At 47.5% G+C, this 26425-nt stretch overlaps 1 protein-coding gene across 5 annotated transcripts in view; it reads right to left on the reverse strand.

The window, feature by feature from the left end:
* The window catches only part of RABGAP1 (RAB GTPase activating protein 1), a 3038993-nt gene that overhangs the window by 679171 nt on the left and 2333397 nt on the right, over window positions 1–26425 (reverse strand). For all 5 annotated transcript variants that reach the window (XM_069609645.1, XM_069609642.1, XM_069609641.1 and 2 more), the window contains one exon: window positions 15691–15732. In XM_069609645.1, the coding sequence (XP_069465746.1) occupies window positions 15691–15732 (42 nt within the window). The remainder of the gene's footprint in view (window positions 1–15690; window positions 15733–26425) is intronic.

Here is a 26425-nt window from a genome sequence, read left to right on the forward strand (position 1 = left end):
GTTAACACCACTTATTTCCATACAGAGGTGAGTGCTTAACTATAGATGGCACTCCAACAAGTTCATAGAGAAAGGGAGGGAAAAAGACAGAATATGGGAAGGTACACCACTTTAAGCTTTAGGAACACTATTAGCAAGGCAGAAGAGCAAAAGTCACTTGTGAGCCAAAGTCCATAGGCTGGGCCTACTCTTAGAGAGAGCAGAGCACAAATGCGCCCAAGATCACACAGTTACCCTAGGCTTAGAAAGTCTTGCAGAGAGTTCGAAAAGAGTTTAGAGAGGCTCAGAAAAGTTTAGCCAGGGTGTCCCAGGCTAACCCAGGTTTGAAAGCCGGGGGCTAAATCTATCCCGTACAGTCGGTGGCAAGGGAAGCCGGGCGGGACACGGTACCTTAAGTGGGAAGGATCCTCCAGCGGTGGCAGTTGTTCCTGGCAGTGGGTGCAAGTCTCGTTGTCGTGCAGGGGAAGAGAAGATCTCGACTTGGAGGAAAGATGAAGGTCGTTGCACTACCAGGGAAGAAACCAGCCGCAGAGTTTTTCGGTTGAAGGTATTACCCTTTAATTCGCGGTCATGGTAAAACATGGTATCCCGGTTGCCGGGCTGCTTGGCACAGGCAAGGCGGCCACGAGATACCTCCGGAAGGCGAAAAGACGGTGAAACTGGTTATCCCCACCAGTGAAATGAAGAAGACTCTCTGGCGGGAGATCTCCTCTGTGGTTGGGAAAAGTGACGAGACGGTCCAGCAGGGCTCCACCGGTGGTGTCGTCGTGGCAGGTCGGCTCAGCTTCTCCCTCGTCGGTTTCTTAGGTCCTGTGGCGACTTCCGAAGTTCCAGTCTCCAAAGCCCTGCTTTTATGCAGAAAACCCCCATTCACTCAGCCTAGCTGTCACTCAAACATGCTAAGTGGTGAGCCGGCCGGCTCACCACTTGGGCCAATCAGGACGGAGTGCGACTTGAATTGCCTAGGCAACTCAGTCCAGGGTGCCTAAATTCCCCTCCACCCCTCCTAAGTACCCCAGACAGAGTGGCACCACTTTGGAGGGCTTCTGTGGAGAAGCCCACCAAAAAGTGGAATTAAGGGCTCAACTTGGGTTGGAGTCACAGAAGAGAACACAAACGCCATTTTAGAACCGAGTTTTGGCAAAAAACACCAACCGGAGAATTAATATTAATTAAATAAACCGGCGGTATGTTCGAGGCTATCGTAATTAAATAAATAAAGATAGTAGTCTCGAACAATGGGAAAATCCCATAGAGAAATATTTGCGGTTGAATATAAAAAGTAGTATCCACTGCCACCAGCCAAAACTCGATCAGGGGGACGGAGACGTGCCCCGGGGGCAATCGTATTGCCCCAGCTAATACGTCCACAATATGATGGTTTGTACTGGTTCTGTTCAGAATTTAGGACTAGTAAAGTCAATGGTGACTTTACAGACCCTGGGAGACAGTCAGTCCCAGGGTATGGAGTCTATACTGGGGAGTCACTATGACACCCCTGTGTCACTGCACTGAGGGTGCTGTGTAACACACATCACAAAAACACATGAAGCCCTATGGAGTAAAAGACCCCATAGCCCATTAAACACATCTAGAGTCAAAGGAAAACACTCAAATCATGTCCAAGAGTGAGGGTAAAAGAGTCTCACTCTTTGCCGGAGAAAAAAATAAACCCCAAAAATCCAGCAAAGCTGCTGGGCGACTCACTAGGTTAGGAAATTCAGCCTAAACAGAGAATTCTCCCTAACACTGTGTTTGAACTTGCTTGCCATATTAGTGTTAGAGTATTTTACAAAGTGTGTTTTTAAATAAATAATCATATACTTTTATACCCAAGCTCTGATCAGTGTTTGCTTGTGCTACTGTATTTTGGTACCTATCTTGTATACTCTATATGTTGTCTAACTCTTCTTGAGAGATGTATGGCTGCTCAGCCACAGCTGCCAGGTAAATCTGGGTGGTACAGACTGCTACCAATTGGGTTAACTACCAACACCTGTAGTCTTAAGCCTTTTGCAGTGGTCCCTAAGGGAACTGCACAGGTTTCTGCTTAACAGGTGTGATGGACCGCCTCTGGGGATCTCGCCCTGACGAGCCAGTCGTCTCGGTACGGGTAGACATGGTGACCTTGGGCCCTGAGAAGGGCTGCCACTGCATTCATAAGCCTGGTAAAGACCCTGGGGGCTGAAATGAGGCCAAAGGGTAGAACCATGCATTGGAAATGGAGGCCCATGATCCTGAACCTTAGAAAGGACCGATGAGGCTGCCAAATCGGGACGTGTAGGTATGCAACCTTCAGATCCACGGAGCACATCCAGTCTCCCTTGCACAGTGGTAACTCAATAAGCACTGGGGTAACCATCTTGAACTTTTGAAGAGGGAGGAAAAGGTTCAGGATGGAAAGGTCCAACACAACTCTCAGGACAGCCTGGTTCTTCTTGTGTATGTGGAAAATCCTGGAGTAGAAGCCCATACCCCACTGGGAGGCTGGGACTTCTTCCACTACCTGGCTCTCTACGAGCGATCGAATATCAACCAACAGAGTTGTTGTCCCAATCTGCGGGAGTGGAGGAGAGGGAGGAAGGAACCGGTAGGCAGTCGCCCGTGGACACTACAGATAGAATCCAGGGGGCTGCGAACCTTGCGCACCAATACTGTGCATAAAGGGTAAGCCTGCCCCCTCCACCGGAGACACGTGGACCCGGAGGGGAATGTCATGCATTTTTTCCCTCTGAGGCGGGGGCTGAGGAGGGGGGACTTAAAGAATCCCCCATTCCTGCATTGTGTTTGCGGCGGTGCTGAACCGGAGATCGGTCTGGCTGCCTGGACCTTCGTCCCAGGAGGATAGCTCAGTGGCAACGTGCGCGTGTTGAAAGCAAGACGACACAAAGCAACACAGGTTCGATCCCCGGGTCCGCGCTTAAAAACCTCTGGGTGTTTAAGCGCGTTATAAATACGCAACTAAGACAAAAAAACAATTACGTAACTAAAAAACAAACAATTCCTGTAACAGCACCTCGATGCCTGAGGGCTGTGTGAGCGCTTGAAAAATGCAAAATAAATAAATTTGTTCCTGCAAGCCCCAGAACCCGCCGAAGACACCACCCCCCCCCCCCTTGTCGGAACACTGGTGCATCTGGCTGTACGTCTTGGGCGTGGACTTCATGAGGATATATAAGGATTTTGCAGTCTGGGAACTGTTCTTCTTATCAAGCTCCTCATCGATGGTGGAATGGAAGAGGTCGCAAACCTCGAATGTAAGGTCCAATATGCGCTCCTGGACATCAGGGTTGAAGTTGTTAGCTAGTAGCCAGGCAGTCCTTCTCATGTCCGTGGTAATGCAGATGGCACGGCTTGATATGTCTATATGCACCACTGTGGACTCCATGATGTCTTGGCCCACCAATTTTGCTTCTGCCAGCCCCGCCTTGAAGCGCACCTGACTGTGTACCGGACGTTCTAGAAGGAAGTCGGCTATTTCCTGCCAAAGCCTCTGCGTGCATGGCGTCCCCGTTAGACTGACAAAGGTGCAGAGAGGCGTTGGAATAGACCACCTTTCCATATGCATCTAAGATGTTCTCCTCCTTGCCTAGCAGGGCTGAGGATAAAGTGGCTGACGAAGACTGAGGCTTAGAGTAGATGGAAGCCGCGGCAATCACAGAAGAGTGCGGTTGTAGGTGTGCTGACAGCAAGAGTGTATCCCCCTCCATTTGCCTCTACTTGGCATTGAGGCGCAGATTGGTGGGCTGAGCCGAATGGGGTTTAAGCCATCCTGTCTTGGTCAAAGTGAAAATGTCCTTCTGCATCGGAATCCCCATTCTAGCCGAGGGGAGTAAAGTGAGGACCAGACCTGCAAGTCGACCATGGAAAGCCTTGGCTGAAGACTGTGTCTGGGTCCTCATCAGTGTCCACAAGGGTGTCCGGTTGGTCAGGGACAGGTGGAGGGGTGCTGGGCGCCACAGGTTGGGGTGTGGCGACTGGGGCCGGAAGCTGCTGCAGAGGCTGGTATGGAACCACCTGTGAAACAGGAGGCAGAGGAGCTGGAACCACAGGGGCCATCGCGGGCAGCAGAGGCTGCGCGGGGGCCTGAGGTGCTGGAGCCATAGGAGGAATGATTATGGGCGCCACGTTGCCCATCTGAGGGGATCTCATAAGCATGAGGAATTTCTCACCCTAGCGAGTAGGGCCCAGAGGTTGCTGAGGTTTGTGCGTACTCTGCTTTGTCACCTGCGGGGTGTATCTGCCCTGCGAGGTTGAAGGCTATGCAGTAGGCCACGTATCTGGTGAATACCAGTCCCACCTTGAAACCCGTTCTCCCACATGCTCCGCACCAGGGGGCGGTATCGGATGAGCAGCCATCTTGTCTGGCGCAGCACCCATCTTTTTGGGCTGCATGCCACGTGTCTACGCCGTGGTACTTGCAGCGCTGGGCTAGGCATCCTCCAGGGCTCTTGGTGGTGGAGCTGGAGGCCTGCCCTGCACCTCAGGACGAGGCCAAGTAGGCGTTATGCCCTCTGCTGTGCTGCCGGCAGTGTTGCGTACAGGCACTCCCTCAGGCATTTGTCCGGTAGTAGGGCGTAGCCGCTCGGGTGGACACCTGGTAAAAGAACCTTGTGGTCTCTCAGCAACGTCCTCGGTACCCGTGCTGGTGGTAGAACCTGAACGGTCCCTCACGTTCTGACGTGTCCTTTGGAAGGAGTCACAACTTTGCGGGTCCAGATACAAAAAGCGGCCCTACCTTGGGCCTTGACATGTGCTTGACGCTCTGGGGGCGATCGTTCGAAGAGCTCCCTCCACCGAGCTATCCTATTCTTCAGAGTGTGTGGTTTAAGCATGTCACACGCGGTACAACCCTTGCAGCCGTGATCGGTGCCATGGCAGCTGAGGCAAAGAGCGTGGGGTCGGACATAGGGAAGAGCGCTTCGCAGGCTGGACACCTGCTGAAGCCCAAAGACGTTGATATGCGCCGTTGAGGAGCGTGACGCCAGATGACCGAGTACCTGATTAAAGACAAAAGACAATATCAGAGGTAGAGCGTGTGTAATTACAATGCCAATGCCAAAGCCAAACCCAGGAGCGCCGGTGAAGGCGGTCTGCTCCCATCGACGCAGAAAAGAGGACTGAGGAGTGGCACTGGTGGGTGGAGTCAGGGGAGCGCATGCTCCCATGGCCTCACCCCTGTGTGCCTCTAAATTTAAAGGGGAAGAAGATTTTTTTCTGGTGAAAAAGGTTCTGCCTCCTGTGCCTAGCGAGAGACACCCATACAGTATGGAGGAAAGGGGACGGGACATAGGAGTACTTATAATTACTCCTACGTCCCGTACCCTTTCCTCCATATATGGAAAGTGCATCCACTCCAGGGTCTGAATAAGGTCAAAAGACACGATGGCCAAAGTACAGGCAAAAATCTTGTGGCATGGCCATTTTAGAGTATATGGTACTCTACAAGGCATTAAGCAGTAAAATGCAAAAGTACACTAAAAAATGAAAACACAAAATATCTGCTGCCGCCATCCCATCATGGACCATTCATGCAAGTAACCACACAAGTAACTAAAAACTAAGTTACAGAGGCACAAAGGTGAAATGTGCAGAAAAAATAGACAAAGAACTTTATAATGGAAAACAGAGTTCTCCTGCACAGATTGCCATAGGGAATGATCAGTGCCCCCAAAACAGGTGAGCTTAGCAAAGTAAGCGGAGCAAAAAGGCTACACTTACCTGCAAAAGTCAGGAAAGGTTCAAAGCAATAACAAAAAGAAGAGAGCCACAGTCCCAGTCCCAGGGAAAGCAGCAAAAAGTAAAATCTTTCCTAACAGAGGGCAACATATTTGTCATCCATGTCCGTTGACAAGGAATCATAACCCGCAGTCTTCATCCCGTATGTGGGTGCTTGAACCACAAGGCTCTTAGGGTTAGAATGTTTGGACAGGAAATCCGGGTTTGTGGATGCCGGTCTAGATTTCCTCACCAGTTCCTTAGGAACTGCTGGCACTCAGCAGGGTTCTTTTCAACTGCTCTAAAAGTGGGTCTCTGAGTGCTGCATGTTATGGGAGGACCTTTATCTAAGATGTCCATAAGGTCATATTCCGTAATATCTCTTACAGGGGAACCCTACCCCAAAGCCTTGGACATCTTCGACCCCACTGGCATCCTTGAGCTATGTGGCCAGCACTGCCATCCTGTCTTGTCTGACAGAAATTCTTCTGGAGTGTTTGAGGGTCTACGTTGTTTCGAAGCCAAATATTATCGGTTCTCCATCCTCACAAAAAATGCACAGAAGAGAGCTCATAAAATCCTTCCTTGACTGCGTCTCTACATCGACATTGGGCGGGTGGTCGACATCAATGGGCATTTTCGAAGGAGGCACTAAAGGAGCAGAGTATGTCAACAGCACTCTAAGAGTCTTCAAGGTTGATTTCATGGCCAGGCTTTTAGGCGCACAGGATGACTGTTTTTCTGATACCCTGCCGGATTTGTTTGGTGAGGTGGGTTCTGGGTTTTTCAGATTTGGCTCGGACGATGCTGTGGGGGCCTCCCTTTCAAACACTTCCATAATATTTTAACAGAATTCTTCCTGCCTTTCTGATGGAGCAGATTTAGATGGAAAATGTACCTATCTTTCAGGAGAGAAGAGACTGTCGAGGAGTGTCTTACCATCTTTTCTTTTCCGAGGCGGTTGAGGAATGGTGGGAGTCGCTGGTTTGAGAAACCAGAGGGTGTATCACTCACCAGTCCCCGGGGATCGATCTCTCGCTCTCTTTCAGGTGGCCAAGGCACGGCCATCGCCTTTGGATCCAGAACCTGGGGGTGGACAAGTGCGGGAGCATCACCTGGGTGAGTGGTCTTCAGGGTGTGGGGGTGAGATAGCCGATGGTGAGACGCGGCATTCCCCCCCTTTTTGGTTCATCCACCAATCCTATTTTTTTAGGATTTTCTAAGGCCCAATTCCCCCTGCACCCTTTTAAACAAACACTGGGCCAAGGAAGAGGGTGACAGAGAAACCAGACTAACTCTCACATTGTACTGGACATGTACCATTAATCGGGTCAGGCAAAGTCAGGCCCTTTACCCTAAGTGCATACACCCGATACCAATTAGCTCTCCTCACACAAATAAACGGCAACACCTAAAGACACACTCTGAGCAAGGCAGAACAAGAGAATGAGCAGAAATTCCGGAACGAAGGTATGCCAACTCCAGCAGAGCAACAGACCAAGGTGACAAGATCAGCAGGCCAAAAACCCAAAGGCTTCCCTACTGGAGGTTGTTGCCTCTGACAGACCACAAAAACACGTGGAGAAGGCCAGATCCCACAAGTGAAGATTGCATTGTGTTTCAACGACGCGAGTGACCCTCCCGGGTGAACAGCAGAGTTGGGGAGGCAAGGTCAAGCCTGTGGAACTAACCTTGACTCAAAAATCAGAAAAACACAAAACAAGAAATAAGCGCACACAGCCGGTGAGTTGGCAAGTAATCTAAGAGATTTCTTCGCGTGTGGATGAGACGCGAAGAAAGACAGACTCGTGAATGAACTTTAAAGTCAAATACAGCTGCAAGATCAGCGATACTATGTAACGGAGTGGTCCGGTGAAAGTAAGTATCCCATTGGAAAGTCTCTGTGAAAGGTGCATTGTTTGAAGCTAAAGGGCAAACAAACACCAAGAGTGAAAGTAAATAGTGAACTTTGAGTCGAAGTTTTCCTGTGGTGGTCTGTAACAAAACCCACGCACATTCAAAAGACTTCGACATCCGAGAGTGGTCCGAGCAGATTGAGCGAGACCCAAAGTGTATTAAGCTTGGAGAAGGGAGCCATGTTGCAACTTTGTGTGAAATGTATCATGAGAGGGGGCGTTTGTGAACGTTTGGTTGGTCAAAGAAAGAAACTTTAAACGTGGAAGGCCAGAAGGGCCTCGATCTACGGTTTTGAACTGTGTTGGAAGCTGAGCCAGAGTGTGTCATCCTGCCTACAAGGGTAGCCTGTGAGGCCTAACCTGGAGAGGAGAGCAGGCTCAGCCACATTATCATTTGAACACTGACTTTTCCTTTTGCATACATTTTCTTCTTTTTACACTTTTTGTACAAGAGATAGGGCAGGCATTCATTGTTTTAGCATAGGCAATTTCGATTTACAGACTCCACTAGGAGTTTTGTTTTGTTTATCGTTTGATGGTCAAGACTACTCCATTCTCAGTTATAGGGCAGAATAGGAGTTTGTCCAACACCAACATATGCAATAAACGTTTTACAAATTGTATCCATTCTATCAGTGTCAATACTTGTGATACCATGCCTTCCCTACCCTGGTCATGTGAGATCTTTTCCTATGGTTTAAGAACTTTTTTATTTACTCTGGGGACCTTTCAGTCACCTCAGGCCTTCTCTCTTCAGATGATTTACATTTTGAAGGGGTGGTTGTTACGCTCACCTGACTCCCAAGGAGGCGCTGGCCTGGTTCGCGCTGCTGTGACCTCTTCTAAGGTGATGCGCAGGGTTCCGAAGACGGACTGGACCGGGCCCCCAAATCTGGCTTGTCTGGCTCGCAGAAGTATCCTTCTGTAGGCGAAAATAGGGGATTAACTGTCTGCGGGGTAATGCAATCAGCCTCCCACTTTCCCCTCTCACCCTCCTCGAAACCCTTCTGTGATTCCTCGTAGCGTCTCACCTTAGGGTCTGGAAGGACGAGCTCTCCATCCTGCTTCTGATGCAGGGGCGCGTTGGTATCCAGTTACTTCACTAGATTTTCGGATTGGTGAGAACCAAACTTGCTTGGCTTCCAGGTAAGTTTTTTGATAAGAGGTTCCCCTTGTGTCCATGCATTAATGTACTAATGCTAGTGTCTTTTTCCCCATAGGGGCTGGGGTACGGAATGCCGGGGTACAGGCACCGACCCGAGATGAGAGGTGAAATCCTTGTAGAAATCAGGTAAGTCTTTAATGAGAGTTTTTTGGTAATGTCTTTTCATTCGCTCATTAACACTGATGTCTCTTTTTCCCCTTAGGGGCCGGGGTCCGGAAATGCCAGGATGCGGTGCGGACCCGAAATGAAGAGGGAATGAATCAACAGGTAAGTCTTAACATGGAGATTTAGCTTTCCTTATTCCCTTCTCTCTCTCACCTTTTGTTCTGGTCTTTTTCTCCCTAGGCGCTGGAGCGTGACTGCGACTCCGGATGATCGCTGCTGATCATGGAGGCGCCCAGTAAAGGTGAGTGGAATGCGGCGCTGCAGCGATCGACGTGATGAGCTTTTAAATAAAAGTCTTCCTTTTCAGGATTGTCGGCAAGATGTCTCTGGGATACGGATTTAGCAGGTAAGGACTTTTCCTTCTTCTGTTCTCTTCTTCTCTTCCTTTGATGGTGATCCAGGATGCTGGCAGGTGTGGCAGAAGTCAGGATGCAGGAGCAGACACGGTGAGCGTCCAGCTGCTAGATGCAGAACAACGCGAAGCACGTGTGGCTGTTCGGGTGGGGTTTAAATAGCCTTGGAAGAAGTTCCAGGTATGTATCCTTCCTCCAATTAGGTATGTATCCCTCCCCGACCACGCCCGGATGGTAAATTAGTCCCACAGGTAAAGTAGTTCCTTTCAGGCCTCGAGGAGGCCGGGATCCTGCAGCATGGTCTGCATCAGGTAAGTGCACCGAAGCACATCCATAATGAGCCTGGCGCCTATGGCGCCAGGACGGATGTCTTTTATGAGCCTGGCGCCATAGGCGCCAGGACACTGTCCAAAGGGCCCCTATATGGGGTTGCTGGGTCCTTCCTTGGGGACTGGATGTCCGCTTTCGGGGACGCAGGGCTTGAACCGGCTCCCCGGGAGCGGGCATCATGACAGTGGTGCAGGGCGACTTGGATATCGAGAGCTAACTTTGATGATCTCTCCTGCCATGTCTTTGGTGTCAGATTGGCACAACCACAACCAGCTATGTCGTGAATTGCACCCAGACACCAGAGATACACTTTTTGGGGGAAATTAAAGTTACTCCCCATAGTGACAGAGTACTCATAGTCCCCTTTCCTGCATCCTTGTGGGCATCCCCCAACATGGGGACCGTACCGGAACCTTTCACAGTGAAAAATTGAGCTTCCCCTTTTAATTTAGTATAAATATAAAGAGGCACCTCACCTCAGTCCCCTTTTAACACACTGGACGCTTAAGCACCTGGCTATACTGAATATTTTGTCATTTGGCAACAAGCGGGGGAAGGTACGTGTGACGTATGGAGGAAAGGGGACTTTAGACTAGGAGTACTGTAGTCACCACGGTGAGTAACTTTGATTACTCATATGTCCCGTCCCCTTTCCTGCATCCTTGTGGTTAAGTCCACCGAACAAGACCAAAGGGTGGAGCCGTAGCAACCTGCCTCATATCTAGGACAAAGCAAACATTTTCTTGGAACCGCCTGGCCGAACTCTGCATCGTGCCTGGAGCTGGTATCCAGGAGAGAAGGCTGACAGAGTTGCCCAGGTAGCCGCCTTGCTTATGATATTCCAAGAAGCATGCCTCTGAAACGCGACAGCCGTGGCCTTAGCCCTAAACGCATGGGCATGAATCCCCTTTGGGATGGTCTTGCCCATGGCCGTTTACGCCTCTGAGATGGCTTGGCCAAGCCAATGGGCGATAGAAGGCCTGGAAGCCTCAGTGTCCGGAGACGAGCCGCCGAAAGTAATGAACAGCAACGTAGATGTCCCGGAGGATTTTGTCTGTGAAAGATAGAACTTGAGGACTCTAGTAATGTACAGCACTTTCTGCCTCCGACTGCGGGAAGAACACAGGCAGGCAGATCTCTTGGTTCAAATGGAAAGGAGATACCACCTTGAGCAAAAACTTTGGATGAGTGTGCAGGATGACCATGTCGCAATGAAACGTGATAAAGGGCTCACACAATGAATACGCCTTTAGCTCGCCAACGCTGTACGCAGAAGTGGGCACCACCAACAGAACCGATTTCAGTGTCACCAGCCGGATGTCCACCGAGGCCATCGGCTAAGGCTGCCAGAACGACATCGAGGTCCCAGACCGGATGCGGCCTAAGCACCGAAGGAAAAAGCCTCTACAATCCCGTGAGGTGGGCCTTAACCACTGGGTTGGCCTCTGAAAAAATGTGCTATGGGGAATTATTGTAGCAACCAATGGCCGCCAGATAGGTGCGGCAGGTATCCACCTGAACGCCAGATCTAGCCAGATGTGCAGAGAAAGCCAGCACGTCGTCCAGGGAGCAGGAGATGGGGTCCAGCCCCTTGTCGCAAGCCCAGTGGCAAAACCTAACCTATTTGCTCTTATACTGGGATAGAGGAGATGGCCTCCTGTATGATGTCCCAGTTGTCCTCCAGAAATTGAGCATGCTGCAGTCTCAGCTGGTCAGAAACCAGGCTGCTAGGGCCAGCCTGGCTGGGTCCAGGTGCTCCACTGCCCCGCCCTGCTGCATCAGGAAGCCTCTGCTGGGGATCAGAAGATGAAGAGGCCCCTGGGAGCACAACTGCAGTAGGTCCGAGATCCACACCCTGCTTTTTCATGTAAAACATTGTTGTGGAATTAATTGTCCGTCTGGACCATAACCGCCTTGTTCCCGATGAGGGGCAGAAAAGCTTTGAGCGCCAGGTGCACTGCCCTGAGCTCAAGCAGATTGATATGCTGGAGGGCCTCCTCCCTGGACCATGCCCCATGAATGAAGTAGCCCTCCAGAATAGCACCCCCAACACTAAAGAGAGGATTCCATCATCACTACCGGGCTGGGTTCCGGCCAGGTAAAAGGGGCTCCCACTGCCACATTGCAATCCAACAGCCACCAGCGAAGATCCGCAAAGAGGAGCGGGGGTATTAGGATCTGGCCAGACTGAGATCCCACCTCCTTGTCCCAATTGGCCGCTAGGTGGAAATAGACACGCCTCATCTTGAGGCGGGCATATTACACCATGAGCATGCAAGATGCCATCAGTCCAAGAAGTTGCTGGAACACCATGCTGAGGTGGTTGAGATGGCCATAAAGTGCCCCACTGCCTTGTGGAGGGACATGAGCCTCTCTGGAGTGGGGAAGACCCATTAAGCTGCTGTGTCCCAGCGCACTCCCATAAACACCAGATCCTGGGTGGGAGTCAGCTGCGACTTCTGTCGGTTGAGGGAAAACCTCAGCTGGTGAAGAACATCCACCAATCGCTGGCAAGTATGCACCGCACCCTCGGGTGAGCCAGCCCGACTAGCCAGTCATCCAGATACGGGTATAAGCAATGGCACTCCCGGTGGAGGAGACCAGCCACTGCATTCATCAGCTCTGTGAACACCCGAGGGGCCCGAGTTGTGGCCGAAAGTGAGCACCTTGTACTGGAAGTGGTACGACATAATCGTGAACCGCACAAACTTCCCATGCGGCTGGTAAATAGGGATATGAAGGTACATATCCTTGAGGTCAAGGGAACACATTCAGTCCCCTGCACACAGGGATTCCGATATGTGTGCAAGAGTAATCTTGAAGCGTTTGAGCGGTAAAGACAGATTGGGAAATGACAGGTCCAGCACTACCCGCAAGCCACCCTGTTTGTTTGTTCTTGGGTAGCGCAAAAATCCTGGCGTAGAAACCGGAGCCCCTGTCAGAGTGATGGACCAGTTCCACCGCCTGCATCTCCAAAAGATAGCTGATCTCCTGTAAAAGGGCCGGGAACCCCATCTGACGAGGAAGAGAGGATGTTAGAGGAAGACTGAAGCCAGTGGAGAGTATAGACAGGATCCACAGACTCTTGAATAAACGTTTGTAGCTGTCCTGGAAAAGAGTCAGCCAGCCCCCTACTGGGGAGCTGTGTTCCCCAATCACGACGTCACTGCTTCTTGGCGTCGGAGGCAGGGATAGAGGAGGGGGAGCGGAAAAACCTGTGCAAAGTCATCTGCTGCGTCCTCCTGTTGTTACTGGGCGACCTGTCAGGCCTCTGTTTACCACAGTCCCGGAACCCCTGGAAGCTGGTGAAAGCGCAGGGTTCAAATTAGGTCTTGCCTTGAGACTGAGGGAAGGACTTTCTGACCAGGCTCTGTCTGGATAGCCAAGGAGTTGGCGGTTTGCGCAGAGGTTTTCTTCTATGACAAATAGTCATCGGTCAACGAATGAAAGTGGTCCTCGCCCCCAAAGGGCAGATCTAGGATCCGTTATTGCACGTTAGATGAACATTTTGTGGCATGCATCCACGCCATCCTAATCTCGACACCCAGGCACAGCCCTCTTATGGCTGTATTGATCTGGGGAAACCGAAGAGGTCCTGCGCAACAGGCCAGGCATCCGCCAGACCGGCCTTGAAGGCAGCTTTGCTCTCCGGACAGAAGGTCATGGAGATACTCCACAAGCTCCCGGCAATTTCTGGTTAGCTGTGGCTATAAGGGTATAAGCATTGGCCTGCCGCAGATTTATCCCTCATATAGCATAACAATATTTGCCCAAAAACTCAAAGACCTCCTCCTTGGATAGACAACTGAACGTGGCGTCCGAGGAGGAAGACGACAGAGACGATGGTTTAGAATAGAGTGGGGCTGCAGCTGCCACTGAAGAATGCGGCTGAGGATGGGATGCCTGGAGGACTGGTTCTCAGTGCTGTCCAACTTCTTGTTCATCTGGGCGTTGGCACTGGGTTTCTCCCATACCTTTTTTGCCACCTGCAGGAAGTTGCCCAAAATCTCTGCTAGCACTCCCGACTCAGGCAGAGGGACACCCAAGAACTCTGCTAGGTCCTGAAGGTTGTCATGAAAGGCTGAGGGTTTATCATCCTGGGCGTCATTGCCATCATTGTCCCCCCACCCCCTTTTTTTTTTCCACGCAGGGGAATCTGGGCCATGGGACAGTTGCCAGCGGAGTCCCCCACTAAATCCGGAGCCAAAGACAGGTCCAACGGCTGTTGAGGGGGAGGGGTTGGTGGTACAGGAGGCAGCGGAGGGGTCTGGGCAACTGGTAAGGCCTGGACTGGGAGTGGGACAGGCACCAGAAGCGCTGGAATAACAGGTGGAGGGCACAGAGGAGGAGGCCAGGAAAGCACCACCTGCGGGATCACCTCCTTTACTATGTCCTTTAGGAGCCCCATCATCTGAGGGGAGCGCATGAGGAGGAGGAAGAGCTCAAAGAAGCGATCCTCACTAGTCGCTGGATCCCTAGGGGTCCGGCCCTCCGAGGCGCTGAGTCTCTGCTCCTGATCAAAGCACTGAGGCGCTCGAGGCGTGTAGCTGTAAGTCTGTGATGGGTAGATGTAAATGTATTCATCAAATTCATATCCATCGAAATGTATTAATTGAATTGCTCTTCCATCGAAAAGCATATTCGTTGAATTAATTTCGATGGATAATTTCGATGGATGGTTAGGGTTAGATTTAGGGTTAGGGCTAGATTTGGGGTTAGGGCTAGGGTTAGATCAAGGGTTAGGGTTGGTTTAGGGCTAGAGCTAGGGTTAGAGTTAGGGGTGGGGCAAGGGTTAGGGTTGGGTTAAGATTAGAGTTTGGGTTAGTGTGGGGTAGGGTCAAGGGCAAGGGTTACAGTTAGGGTCGGGTGGACCCTCCCACCCCCCAATAAACAATAAGCACTAAAATGTTACATGAAGCTGGCCAGTGCCGAAATACTTTAAAGATTTCAAGACTGGACTGCTGCATGTAATGTTATAACGTGAAAAATAAATGCATCGAAATGCTATCTTTTACATTTAAAAGTACATATCCATCGAAACTATCCATTCCTATATTCGATGGACAAGTTTCGATGGATATGTACTTTTAATTCAGAAGATAGCATTTCGATGCATTTATTGTCATTGGATTTTTTTTAATGGATTTTAATTTCGATGCATCATTTTCGATGCAAAGACCATAAACCGGCTGCGAGTATGAAGAACACGGAAGGACATCGATGCCAATGCTGCATGGCGCCCACTGTTATCAAACATTTCAGAGATATATTAAAGCAGGAGTAATATGTCTAAGATTAAGAATCTGTGGGAGGACACCATTCATTAGAATGACCCTTCTTCTTGTGCATATTTTTCGACTGTTGGGAAAGAGTATCAGAGGTGAGCTGAAGCAGGGATGTGCGCCAGGATGGAAATATACATTTACAGTCTCACTTTCCTTCTCTTTGTTGAACTACTTACACTTGTACTGAACAACCGTGAGGAAATCAACCTAAAAAAAACCTTACTGAGATGAAGGTACCAGGGATCTGCAGACAACAATGCCCAACTTGCTATCTAAAAGCATTTGAAGAAGCAGCTCTGAATAGGACCAAAGTGGCAGTCATTTCCACACTTTATGCAGTAAGAAAACCACGAGCAAATAATACCAATAGTGAGTTGTCAACTACTTAAACAAAAGTATGTTTCCTACTTATTTCAAAGTATGTTTTCATAATACAACTTTTGTAATATCAGGTTAAATAAACAGTTGGTGAGATTTTTCAGATCCTTGCACAATAAACGAGGAGTGGAGAGGTGAAGAGCCAATAAGGGTGAGGGAAGAGGTTGCAAGTCATAATGGAAATTGTACAAACAGAATGTATCAACAGTACACAAAGCAAAGGAAGCAAGAGAGTCGGGACCAATATTCCTTACCCAGATCCGGTTGGACTACAGGCAGGAAACAAATATAGGAATATAATATTTTGAAAATGTATATAGTTTTATGCAAAGTTGTTTTGTTCGAATATGGTTTAAAATCTCTTCAACAGCATGACTTACTTTTAACAATCCAAGGGCAACATTGAAAATTACACTGATTCCCTGCAACAAAAAAAACAGAAAAATGTTAAGATTGTGAACAGTGCTTCTTGAATTGTACACCAACAAGGAGAAGATAATTTGTTTTGCAAATGAAGCTTTTCCCACATTGAGCTAAATTAGGTTAAGCCAAGTACTGATTACAATGAACTTGATTCAGAAAAGGTTTCTTTGGTAATCATTTCAAACTGCAGATGGCAAAACTAATTTAACACAAGCATGACTGAATGGCAATTATTCAAATGGATACTACAAATATATGCTTCAACCATTAGAATAATGAAACCCTTCATTCCCTCCGACCGCTGGCACATGCCACCATGTCAGAACAACCTAAGTGCACATGTTCTCTGAAGAGCTACTTGTAGCAGATTGCCAGTGGCTGGGCTTTGGCATATTTGCCACAGAAGCAGAGCAGTTGGTGGAAACCAGCACAGCTGTGCTGAGAAGTTCTGACTGCTCTCGACACACTGTAGGGATATTCCTGTGTTATCAAGGGTCTTCATTCTGAAAATGATGCTGCTTCTCAACCATTTTTTTCTGAGACGCACATTGCCCCCTCCCACCCCTTCCTGCACTTTAGCTCCATGAATCCCTGTGCTTCACTCTGAGGGAATATCGACATCCCACACTACCATCAATATCAGTTTCTGTAAACAAAATAGGAGGCGGCACCCGGATTGTCTAAAGAATAATTTCAATAATGACAGATTTAGGATAAGCCCACCGGGAACTTACAACAACCAAAATTAACATTTATATAGTGTGACTTTCCAGATAATCGTGCAGTATCATTCACCCTTTTTCATCAGCCCGAATGCAAATCTGCAATCACCATATTTCACCACAATATATATTTTATTACAAGTTACTTTCAAAAATGTTTATTTTATTTTGATCATTCTGTTTTATATCTTTAATGTAAAATGTTTAAACAATAAAGAAACAGTATCAAATCATCCAGCAGACTATGGGAAATGAATGCAGAACAAACAGAAATACATCTGGATTGCATAATCGATCTTTAATTTCATCTGTTAAATATGATACAATTATGTACAGACTTATAGGGCCTCATTACGACCCTGGCGGTAGCCGTGCCCTTATTATGATTATGATTTTTACCGGCTCCCAGAAAAGGGCAATAACCGGGTCCTGCCAACCTTGGCAGACCCGGTAATTGCCCTTTTCTGGGACCTGGGAAAAATTAATCCCCATTCCCATTCGAGCCCCATAGGGCTCAATGGGAATGGGGAGGATGCTAACAACGGGCCTGTTAATGACGGGCCCGTTGTTAGCATCCTGGACTGCTAGCGGGACCCGCTAAGGACGCCTGGTCGGACCAGGCGTTCCTTAGCGGGTCCTGCAGCAGTCCTCGTAATAGGGCAGCCCGTAATGAACGGTGTTGTTCCCGTACCGGAACCGTTCATTACAGGACTGCCAGGGTCCTAATGAGGCCCATAGTCTTTTCAAATTGTTCCTGTATTATTCTCGATTCTGTATAGGTTTGATCTATTACAATGGTTTATAACAGAGGTGGTGCAACCTTAAACAATTTGCATACACAAACAGGACTGTACCAAAGCGTAACCCTCAATCTAAATCTGTATGTTTAACTCTGTTGGGAAAATAATTGTCACATCTCTGCCTCTGGGTGGGGCGATCCATCTTGAACCAAAGAAGGAAAGCACATTTCAATAGCCCGCAATCCAAAATGCCACAGCAACTACTGTTTTTGTTTCAATGCAAAAACTCCTGGAGTTCATCATCACTGGCTTCTCTCTGAGAGTCCATGTTGGAGGCTTGAACTAACCACACCTTTCCTCCTTGAAAGCAGTGCTTATAAGCTGCAATGCCCTGAATGTCCCTGTTCATCCATGGAGCTCTGAACTTGTGTAGCTGAACCCATTTGGAATTACTCTGCTTTGCTGACCATTCTGCCTTGTGCTTTGCCTGTGACTTTTCCCTGCTCCAATTATTTGTTTTATAAAGCCCTTAATACCGAAGAGGTCTCTAAGCACGGATCTGGGATTCGAACCTGTCTTGCGCTGGGTCGTCTTGCTTCCAAGACGAGCGCGTTGCCACTGAGCTAAACTACCCAGTGCTGCTTTGCTCCACTTTCCAATGCTCCAGCCTTTGAACTCTGTTCCTACATCATCAAGCCTGTTTTCCTGCAGCTCCCACCTTGTTTATTGTGCTGTGTCCTTAAAGCTTGCAACCAATGCTACTTGCACTGTTTTCCTTCAGTCACTTGTGCTGATCCCTGCTTGCTCTTCTTTTGCTGTCTCTAGTCTATTTAGTACCAACCTTTACCCTGTTTAGTTAGATTCTGTTTCTCTTGCTTCGGTTTCTACCTTTCCCTTTAGTTCTAGTCCCAAGTCCCATAGCCCTGTCCAGTTTTAATAGCCAGTTAGTTATCTCGAAGTCCCTTGCCACAGATTGGTTCTAGTCTCATGCTACAGTTAACTTGTACTAGTACTTTTCTAGAGTTTTCTGCATCCATAGTTCCTGCTCTGAATTCTTGTGTTCCCTTTGGACTCTCTGCCCCTTCTCCTATTGTGTTTTACCTGTTGTCTATAGTGTATTTAATGTAACAGTGAGGTATTGCTGTTCCTGCAGAAGGCATTCAGTGCATGTCCCGACTGGAACCACTTAGGGTTGTCTCATGTAAGTACACTCCTTGTTTGTGCCTTAGGGTCCAGAGACAAAAGCCACTCTTGATGTCCCTTCGCCCATGGCTCTGAAGAGTGAGTATTTGCTAAAGTAACTTGCACAGAGGCACTCAATTCCTTTATTTCTGTGGACAATAACAAGTCCAGACTGTGTTGTGGGATGTTTTGACCCACTCAGGTATGCTATGTTACACCTCTTTGCTGCTTTGATGCCAGAAACAGCACAAAATGGATGTGCTGACTCTTGTGCGCGCCAAGATCCCTAAACTGCGCTTTGCAATAACCAGAAAATGGCTGCACCGCCCTGCCAACACACATTTCAGGTGTGGTGGAACAGAGTACTCACTGCAGGAATGTGCCAGTGTGCTCTGCAACATTTTACATGGAGCAAAGGAAAGAAGCAGCATTACTTTGCTGTAAACCCAAAATGCCTCTTAAAAATGTCATCTATTCAACCTTAAAATGTGCTGTTTTGGCGCTAAATCCATAATTTCTTATGAACCACTGTGACCAAAAGGGCCCTGCAATGCCCAGGATCAGTCTTGAGTCTCAGAGGAGCCGGGCCTCATTTGAATGACAACTCATACCAAAGGTATCTTTGAAAAAGCAACGCAGGGACTTTGTTTTTCTTTTTCCACGGGAAACGCAGCTATTTCTTTTCAACAGTATCTAAAGAATGAGCTGTCCAGAGAAATACTATAAACAAATGCTTGATACATTTATGCATGCTGCAAACAATTCCAGCACTCAAGGGAAGGACTAGAGCTGACTAAATGTGTATTTGCTGCAAATGAAAACCGAATTTAAAGAATTAAGTTTAATGTGCTTTTCCTGAATCAAGAGCAAAATCGCATATTTTTTAAGTATATTCTTGTGTAAAGGCTTAATTATTTAAGAATGTAAAAGGATTTGCTACTGTTAAAAATCCACCTATAAACTTTTTAATTCCATAGGTTTAAAGTAAAGATTTAAAAGGTGAAACTCAAAGCTAAACCCAGGCCGAGTTAGTAAGCTATAAAAATAAAAACCTGCTCTGCCAGTGCAAGCAATGAGAAAGGGTGACACCTCAACTGCTGGAACAGGAAAAGGCTAATTGCTAGCTGGAGGCTTTGAATCCCCAGGACAATGGGCCTTTTCAAGTCACATTAGACATTTGTTTTTGCCGCAGGCTAAGACAATAGCAGGCTAAGACTCACCCTTCCAGTGGGAGGGGCAGGAAACTTCACTCTCAAGGGAGAGGCCCCTCATTCTACTTCAAAGGGATTGACATGTGCTTACACTTGGGAAAAAGAAAATAAAACTGACAAGTGACATTTGGTTTAAAATGCCTATTTTGCAACTGAACTTTCAAGACATTTAACTTGGCAGCAAGAATGAGAAAAAATTTGAAAAGTGCATAATTCTAAATCTAATTTTATGCTATTCATTCGAAGACTTGGTAGGACTTACTACTGCATAAGGAACAGAAGTTATGAAGAATGACCGTTTGTGCGGAAAGTATTAATGTTGCAAACATAACATTGCGAATGAGTGCCTGCTGTGCCTTTCTTGAGGCAAGGACTATCTCCGCGAAGAACTTGTCTTCGCTTATCGGAAAGGAGAGGTACTCGATATCTTCTGAGGCGAAGAGAGACAGGTTGTAATTCCTTTTAATTTCCGACAATAAAGCAGATCTGCAGAGTGATTTTATTTTGTTCTGTTTCTCTAATCTAAGCCATACTTTTGGAATTGTAAAGTTTGTCGTCGCAGTTTCTTCTTTGTTTGTGGCGGAATAATACTGATTTCTTTCAAGTTTCTCACTACCTCTATACTGAGGACGTATGTCAAGGTTTTTGAATTTCTCTGACCCATTCCAACAGTCTTCTTCTACTGGTGTGGAACTTGATGGCGTCTCAGCTCGAGGGACTGATGGGGGGAGATTCATTGGATGAGGGTAGTGCAGAAACTGGTTTCCCAAATGGTTTTAAAAAAATTGGTGCCAGTTTTGTGGCAACTTGCTTTTTCTCCGCATTAGCCTTAATTGTTTTCCCCTTGTGCAATTTTTGTTTTAGAAATATTGGGGCAATCTTGATGTTTGTGTGGGCCGGTTTTTGAATTAAGTTATTGGAAGTAGCAGGTAACAGGTTTATGGGTTCGGTTTGCATGCCGAAGTTTGAGGTTTGAACTCTGGTGTCACTGAGACCCTGCTTGTGTGATTTGGGTGCCTTCTTTTTTCATAACATTGCGTACACATATCCCAGGGGTAATTACGTATCTATGTACAAAATTGGGAAATGTTAGGCCAAATCTTTCAGGGTTAAATTTGCCAAAATGTAGCAGGAAGTCAAAACCAGGTCCCACAGACTTGGGATTCGGATTGAAATGTGACTCACAAAATATGTAACCTTTGTACCTGATTTTTTTAGAGGTCATAACTACATAAATATGTATTTGTGGGAAAGTTAGATTTTGGTTCCAGTAGATAGGGGAGGTTCTAGTCATGGTAAAAATCATCCCATACACATGTCATCCTTTTCTGTCAACCAATCAGCGAAAAGCAAGGCGGAAACTGTGCTCTTGCCCAATCCTAGCATTAGGGTGTGGACAGGAAGTCTGCCCCTGCCATACGATTTAGTGATGTCATTTGGCATGATAAATAAGGGAACCTGACAGCACACAGACACTGATTCCTGACTTCTTCCTGAATTTCTGCGTGGCGCCCTGTTCCTGATTTCTCCATCCTTGTTCCCGATTCCTAATTTTCCTTACAAAGCTAAGGCCTCAGCATTGCTGAACTCCTTTTTCAGCTAGGCCTCAAAATCTAAAAATCCCAAAACCTAAGAGAAGCATTCTGATCCAGTCTGGCTTGCTACTACTAAATGCATGCCTGCTGCAAACTCGCCATCCCACTGATCTCCAGTCTCCAGTAACCAGTGCAGTCCAGCGCAGTCTCCAGTCCAGAGTAGTCCGGTGACCAGAACCGCCCACCTGATCCTGTTATGCCCGAGTAGCCCAGCTGTCCTTGGTTAGACCTGTTCCGTGTGATGACCAGAACCCTTGACTGTCCAAAATCCTAAATTAAAGTGGACTGTAAGTATTAATAAGAAGCATAGAAAATCAGAGCATACCTTGCCTTGTTTTATTCCATCCCAATCTCCAAACCATCCTATCCTTACCTTAAGGACTTGTAACATTGTCAAGCCACCCTGCCTTGATTCCTCGCACTAGTGCTAAATTCTTTAAATCATTTTGTCTTGTGAAATCCTAAACCTTTAATCTTCCTTTGGGTAATTGGACTGGGTCTGCCAGGGCGGGCACGGAGGTGCTGGTGTTGGTTCCGCGGATCAACTCTAGAGCTTACTGTGTTTCAATTTTGTAACCTAACCTGAATGCCCTAGTGTAGAGATAACCATCTTTGTAAAAATGTAATTACATTTTCTTTTTCGCGCCTTTATGTTCCAAAAACGCCTCTCATTCAACCTTCCATAGCTCACTCAATTTAATAGCTAGAGACTTAATTTCAACTCTGGAGTATTGTTAGGGAGTATTCTCATTCTATGGCTAATGTTCCTCACCTAGTGAGTCCACCAGCAGCTTTGCCGGATTTCTGGAGTTTACTTCTTCCACTTGGTAAGAGTGTGAGCCTTTTTCCGACTCTTACATGCGGTTTGCCATGTGTATTTATACTGTGTGTGTGATCTTGGGCTCTGGAGTACACCACTCCATGAGCCCCCACTTTTTGTGTGTGTTACACAGCACCTTCAGTGAAGTGACACAGGGTTGTCTTTCAGACTTCCCACTGGCTCAATTTTTCTGGGACTGACTACTGTCCCCCAGAAACAGGTAAAGTTGCCATTTACTTTATGTAGCCATTTAAAACTACAGACCCAGTACACCCCATCTTACATGGAGTACTGGAAAGGGTTAATTCCTATCCCTTTTTGCCTGTGCCTCTCTGAGCTTTGTTTTGCTCTTTTTAACATTTAGACTTGGCTGGTGACAGTGGTATCTACCCTAACTTTTCTACCGCGATTATATTATATAAATGTCGTACGGTTCCAGGCTATTATATTAGCCTCGAACATAAACCCGCTTGACCAAATACTCTTTCTTTTGGCTCCAGTCGGGTTTATTCGCCATTTCTTTTTGTTAAAGTCCTTCTTGTGTTTTACTTTGTGCGGCAAACGAGGTTTGCCTTTTTTGTTCACCGTCTTTTGGCGGGCTTCTCCCAAGAAGCCCTCCTCTTGGCGCCTGGGTGTCTAGGTGGGCTGAATGTGAGGGAGGGGTGTAGTCACCCCCTGCACAGGGTATCCTTGGAAACCCAAGTCACACTTTGTCAGGATAGGCTGGGGTGGTTGTCCGGGCCGGACAACCCCCCTTCTGTGTGATTGACTGCCAGGCTGTGTGAATGGGGGATTTTCGCATAAAAGGCAGAACTCTTGGGCTGGAAGTCAGAGTCGCCACTGGAACTGCAAGGAACCGAAGAGAAGCGGAGAAGAAGACGGCTGCTGCAACTACTGAGTCTCGGTGAAGCCCTGCTGCAGTCCTGAGCTATCTACCCTTCGACCAGAGAAGATCCAGTCCGGAGTCTTCTTCCGTTGAGCCTGGTGGGATCAACCAGCTCATCTTGCACAGGCAGAGGATCCTCTTCTTGGTCGAAATCGCTGCACACAGCTGTAGTGGTCCTGATAGCTGCCTGAAGAGCCTCTCCTGTTTTAAAGGAGAGCACCTTTTATTCACTGTTGCTTTTTGCTGCTGCAGGCTTCATCCCTGGGTAGTGCAGATCGCTCCAGATGTCGTACTTCTTATCTCCACGACTGAAGTCACAGGAACCGTGAATCTGCAGGAACTACCAGGAACAACTGCCATGGCACCAGCTCTTCTTCATTTCGAATAAAGTACTGTGTCCAACTTCGAGGAACTGGGGTGAACCTTTTCTCCTCGCTAACGGCTTGTCCTTTTCTTCCTTCCCTCTTATAACTTTTGCTTCCTCTTTTGACAATATCTAAGTACTCCTGGCAATCTCGAATCGTGAACTGTACTAACCGTGTGATCCTCGACAACAGGAACCCTGTTCCACTTGACACTGGCGCAGGTCTACTGACTTTTATTCACTTGTAGGAAAGTGTCCTCTGATTCTATCTGCCTTGACAAAAGTATTGCCTATGATTTTTATCCCCAACTCTTTTGTGTTGATTCAGGTGCTAAGTGTGTTTTTACTCCGGTAATATTTCTTCCCACGGGTACGCAAATCTTTAGTAAAACCGAACTGTCATTACTGTCAAAAAGTGATCGCATCTGTCCCCCCTGTAACGTCTTTGTTTCACAACACTGGTCTGTCAAAACCATAGGTACTTACCTTGAATTGCACTGCACAAAGTGAATTGGTTGTGTGTAGTGTATTTTATGTGTGATTTTAAATTAATAAAAGTGAAGTGTTTTAAGAACATATGGTCTAGAAATAAATATACTTTTACTTTTCAACCAAAAACCTTGAGTCAGTGTTTGCTTGAGTCACAGTAATTGTAGTCCTTTGTGTAATCTCTATTTGCTCTTGAGATAAGGCTGGCTGTTCTGCTACTGCTACCACTTTAACAGTGTAGTACAGGCTTGTAACAAAGGTGAACTTGTATTACCACTTGTAGTCTTAATTGTGTGTAGTGGTCCCTAAGGGCACTGCACAGGATTCTAGCTAACAAGTATACCTAAAACCCATAGCTACATCCTAAACTAAAAACCGCACTCAAAATCAGTATATTTCATCCGTTTTCCTTAAAAACCGTTTGGTTAATTTTAGGCGGGAATCCGCATTTCTGCAAAGTTTTACACGTGAGATTTTCACTCTAAATTATTTCCGACCTTCCATTCAGATTCAAAGTGTTTACTTTTGCTCAAACTGTAGCTCATGATTGTTCGCATCTTTTCAATGTTGCTCCCATAGAAATTTGTATTGATTTAAGAACACATTTCATAGTTTTTTTCATTGTTTTGCTAAACCATTTTCGAATGTCATTTTAAAAAGTGTAAGATTTCCAACCCGTTTTTCTCTCTGGTTTGGGGAGGGAAGGTTGTATGCAAACTCTGTTTACTGTTCTTTATTCCTGATTACCTGCTGCTTCCTTATATCTATTCAGAATTGCTTATTTGTGGGTTGAGGAATATTGCAGGGGGAAATCCTAATTTATGTGGCATCTTCCAAACAAGCCAAAAGTGTTCTTTTCCCTGTGTTTTATATTGGTGTTGCTACAAGTGAATTATGCCTTACACACCTTATTATCTGTTATTGTCACCCCATTGGTGATTGCTGCTCCCTATTACAAAGTATATGTGTGATTTGAATTTTAAATAAATAAATAAATAAATAATTACCTTTACCAACCAGCCTGATTCCTGGTCCTTTGTGACCTGGGGTATTTTGAGAAGGGGTTCGATATGAGTGGTATATCACTCTGAATATTGAACCTATAGACATAATAAATTAAGCATTTCAGCAGTGCGCTGAATACTAGGCTGAGACCAGGGTGTATCGCCTGATTGAAATACTTAAGTGTACAATGTGAGAAAGCGGATGGTGTCCTCACATCTACTGCCCTTGGATCCTCTTCTCAGGTGGCCAGGGAAAGGCCATCGTTTTTGGATCCGGACCCTGGGGGTGGAGAAGCTAGCGAGGATCACCTAGATGGCGGGTCCTTGGGGGTTGGGGAGAAGATGTCCTGGGGCGACACGGTACTCCCTCTTCCCAATCCACGATGAGCCCATAATCCCTATTGTTACCCCTTTCCCTCTAGACAGGGTAATTGCAGACAATATTAATAATCTAGAAGCTACAAAAAGAGGGGGAAAAATTATTAAGGTTAACAGAGACGGGGCGTGGCTAAGCAGCCATGGAATAGGCTGCACTACCTGAAAGCTCTGTGATCCAACAAATTGATCCGGAGCAATACGCGAATTTAAGCAGCATATTCCAACTTCAAAATACATTGAAAAGCGTGTGAGCAGTCCAGGCACAGAGTGAGCGGATCGGCGAACTGCAAGAAGCAAAGTAGCAGGGGCTGCGTTACTTTGTATCCAGAGCCGGCACGGTGCAATGGACGATAAAATGGCGGCGAGATAGAACAAAGGATTCCTCAGTGGCATCAATTACAAGTGGCAAGCGGGCACCACTGCCTGAATTGCAATTGACTGGTATCCCAGAGGCGGCTCAAGGACAGCCGATAGCAGTGCCCCGATGGGAAAGGAGGAGCATGCAGCCCCGCTAGAGCGCGAAGGCTGAGGACCCCCTCCCCTTGGATGGTAACACAGGGGGCAGCGGGGGCTGAGGTGGATGAGAGCGACTCGGAGCTGGCAGCACCGGGGTACTGAAGAAGTGGAGGGCCCGGTGGTGCACAGATCAAGCACGGCGGATCGGAGGACCCTTTCCCTCCCGGTGAGGAGTGGGGGGCGCTGGAGCACGGAGAAACCAGGGACCCGCGCGCGGGACTGCCGCTGCGAGGATCCGGACGAATAGGTGTGGATGGATCTCGGGGGGGAGGTGGGGAGACTTTCAGGTTCATGCAAGAAGCTCAAAAGTCAAGCGAGTTTATGAACGCTCCGTGACCAGATAAGAAACGGGAAGTTTGGAAGGCATTGGATACTCTGTGGCCCACATGTGTACCGCAGGTGAGAGGCGGAAAGGAGCAATAAACTGGGAAGCAGTTGCCAGCAACAACCCTATCACAGAGACAAGATGGAGATAACCCCACGCATAGAGGCGTGGGGGGCAAACTATACTATCAACACACAACAGATACTGGCAAGTCTCACAAGCAGGCAGCCCCGGGAAGCAGGGCACCATATGTAGTAAACTACGTAGTGCAACACACGGAATGCACAAGAATAAGCTATAAACATTACGCAAGATAGTGGAAGTTAGGGGCCTGCACAGTCTACACACCCCAAGGCGCCCAAATTACGAGGTAAGGGGTGCCGGAGGAGGGAACCAGCAAGGCTCACATACCATGGAACATGCAGACGTCAAGGGGCCCTGCTAGGAGCCAGAGAGGGCA

This window comes from Ambystoma mexicanum, chromosome 8, assembly GCF_040938575.1.
Source record: "Ambystoma mexicanum isolate Mex_15411 chromosome 8, UKY_AmexF1_1, whole genome shotgun sequence".
Lineage (NCBI taxonomy): Eukaryota > Metazoa > Chordata > Amphibia > Caudata > Ambystomatidae > Ambystoma > Ambystoma mexicanum.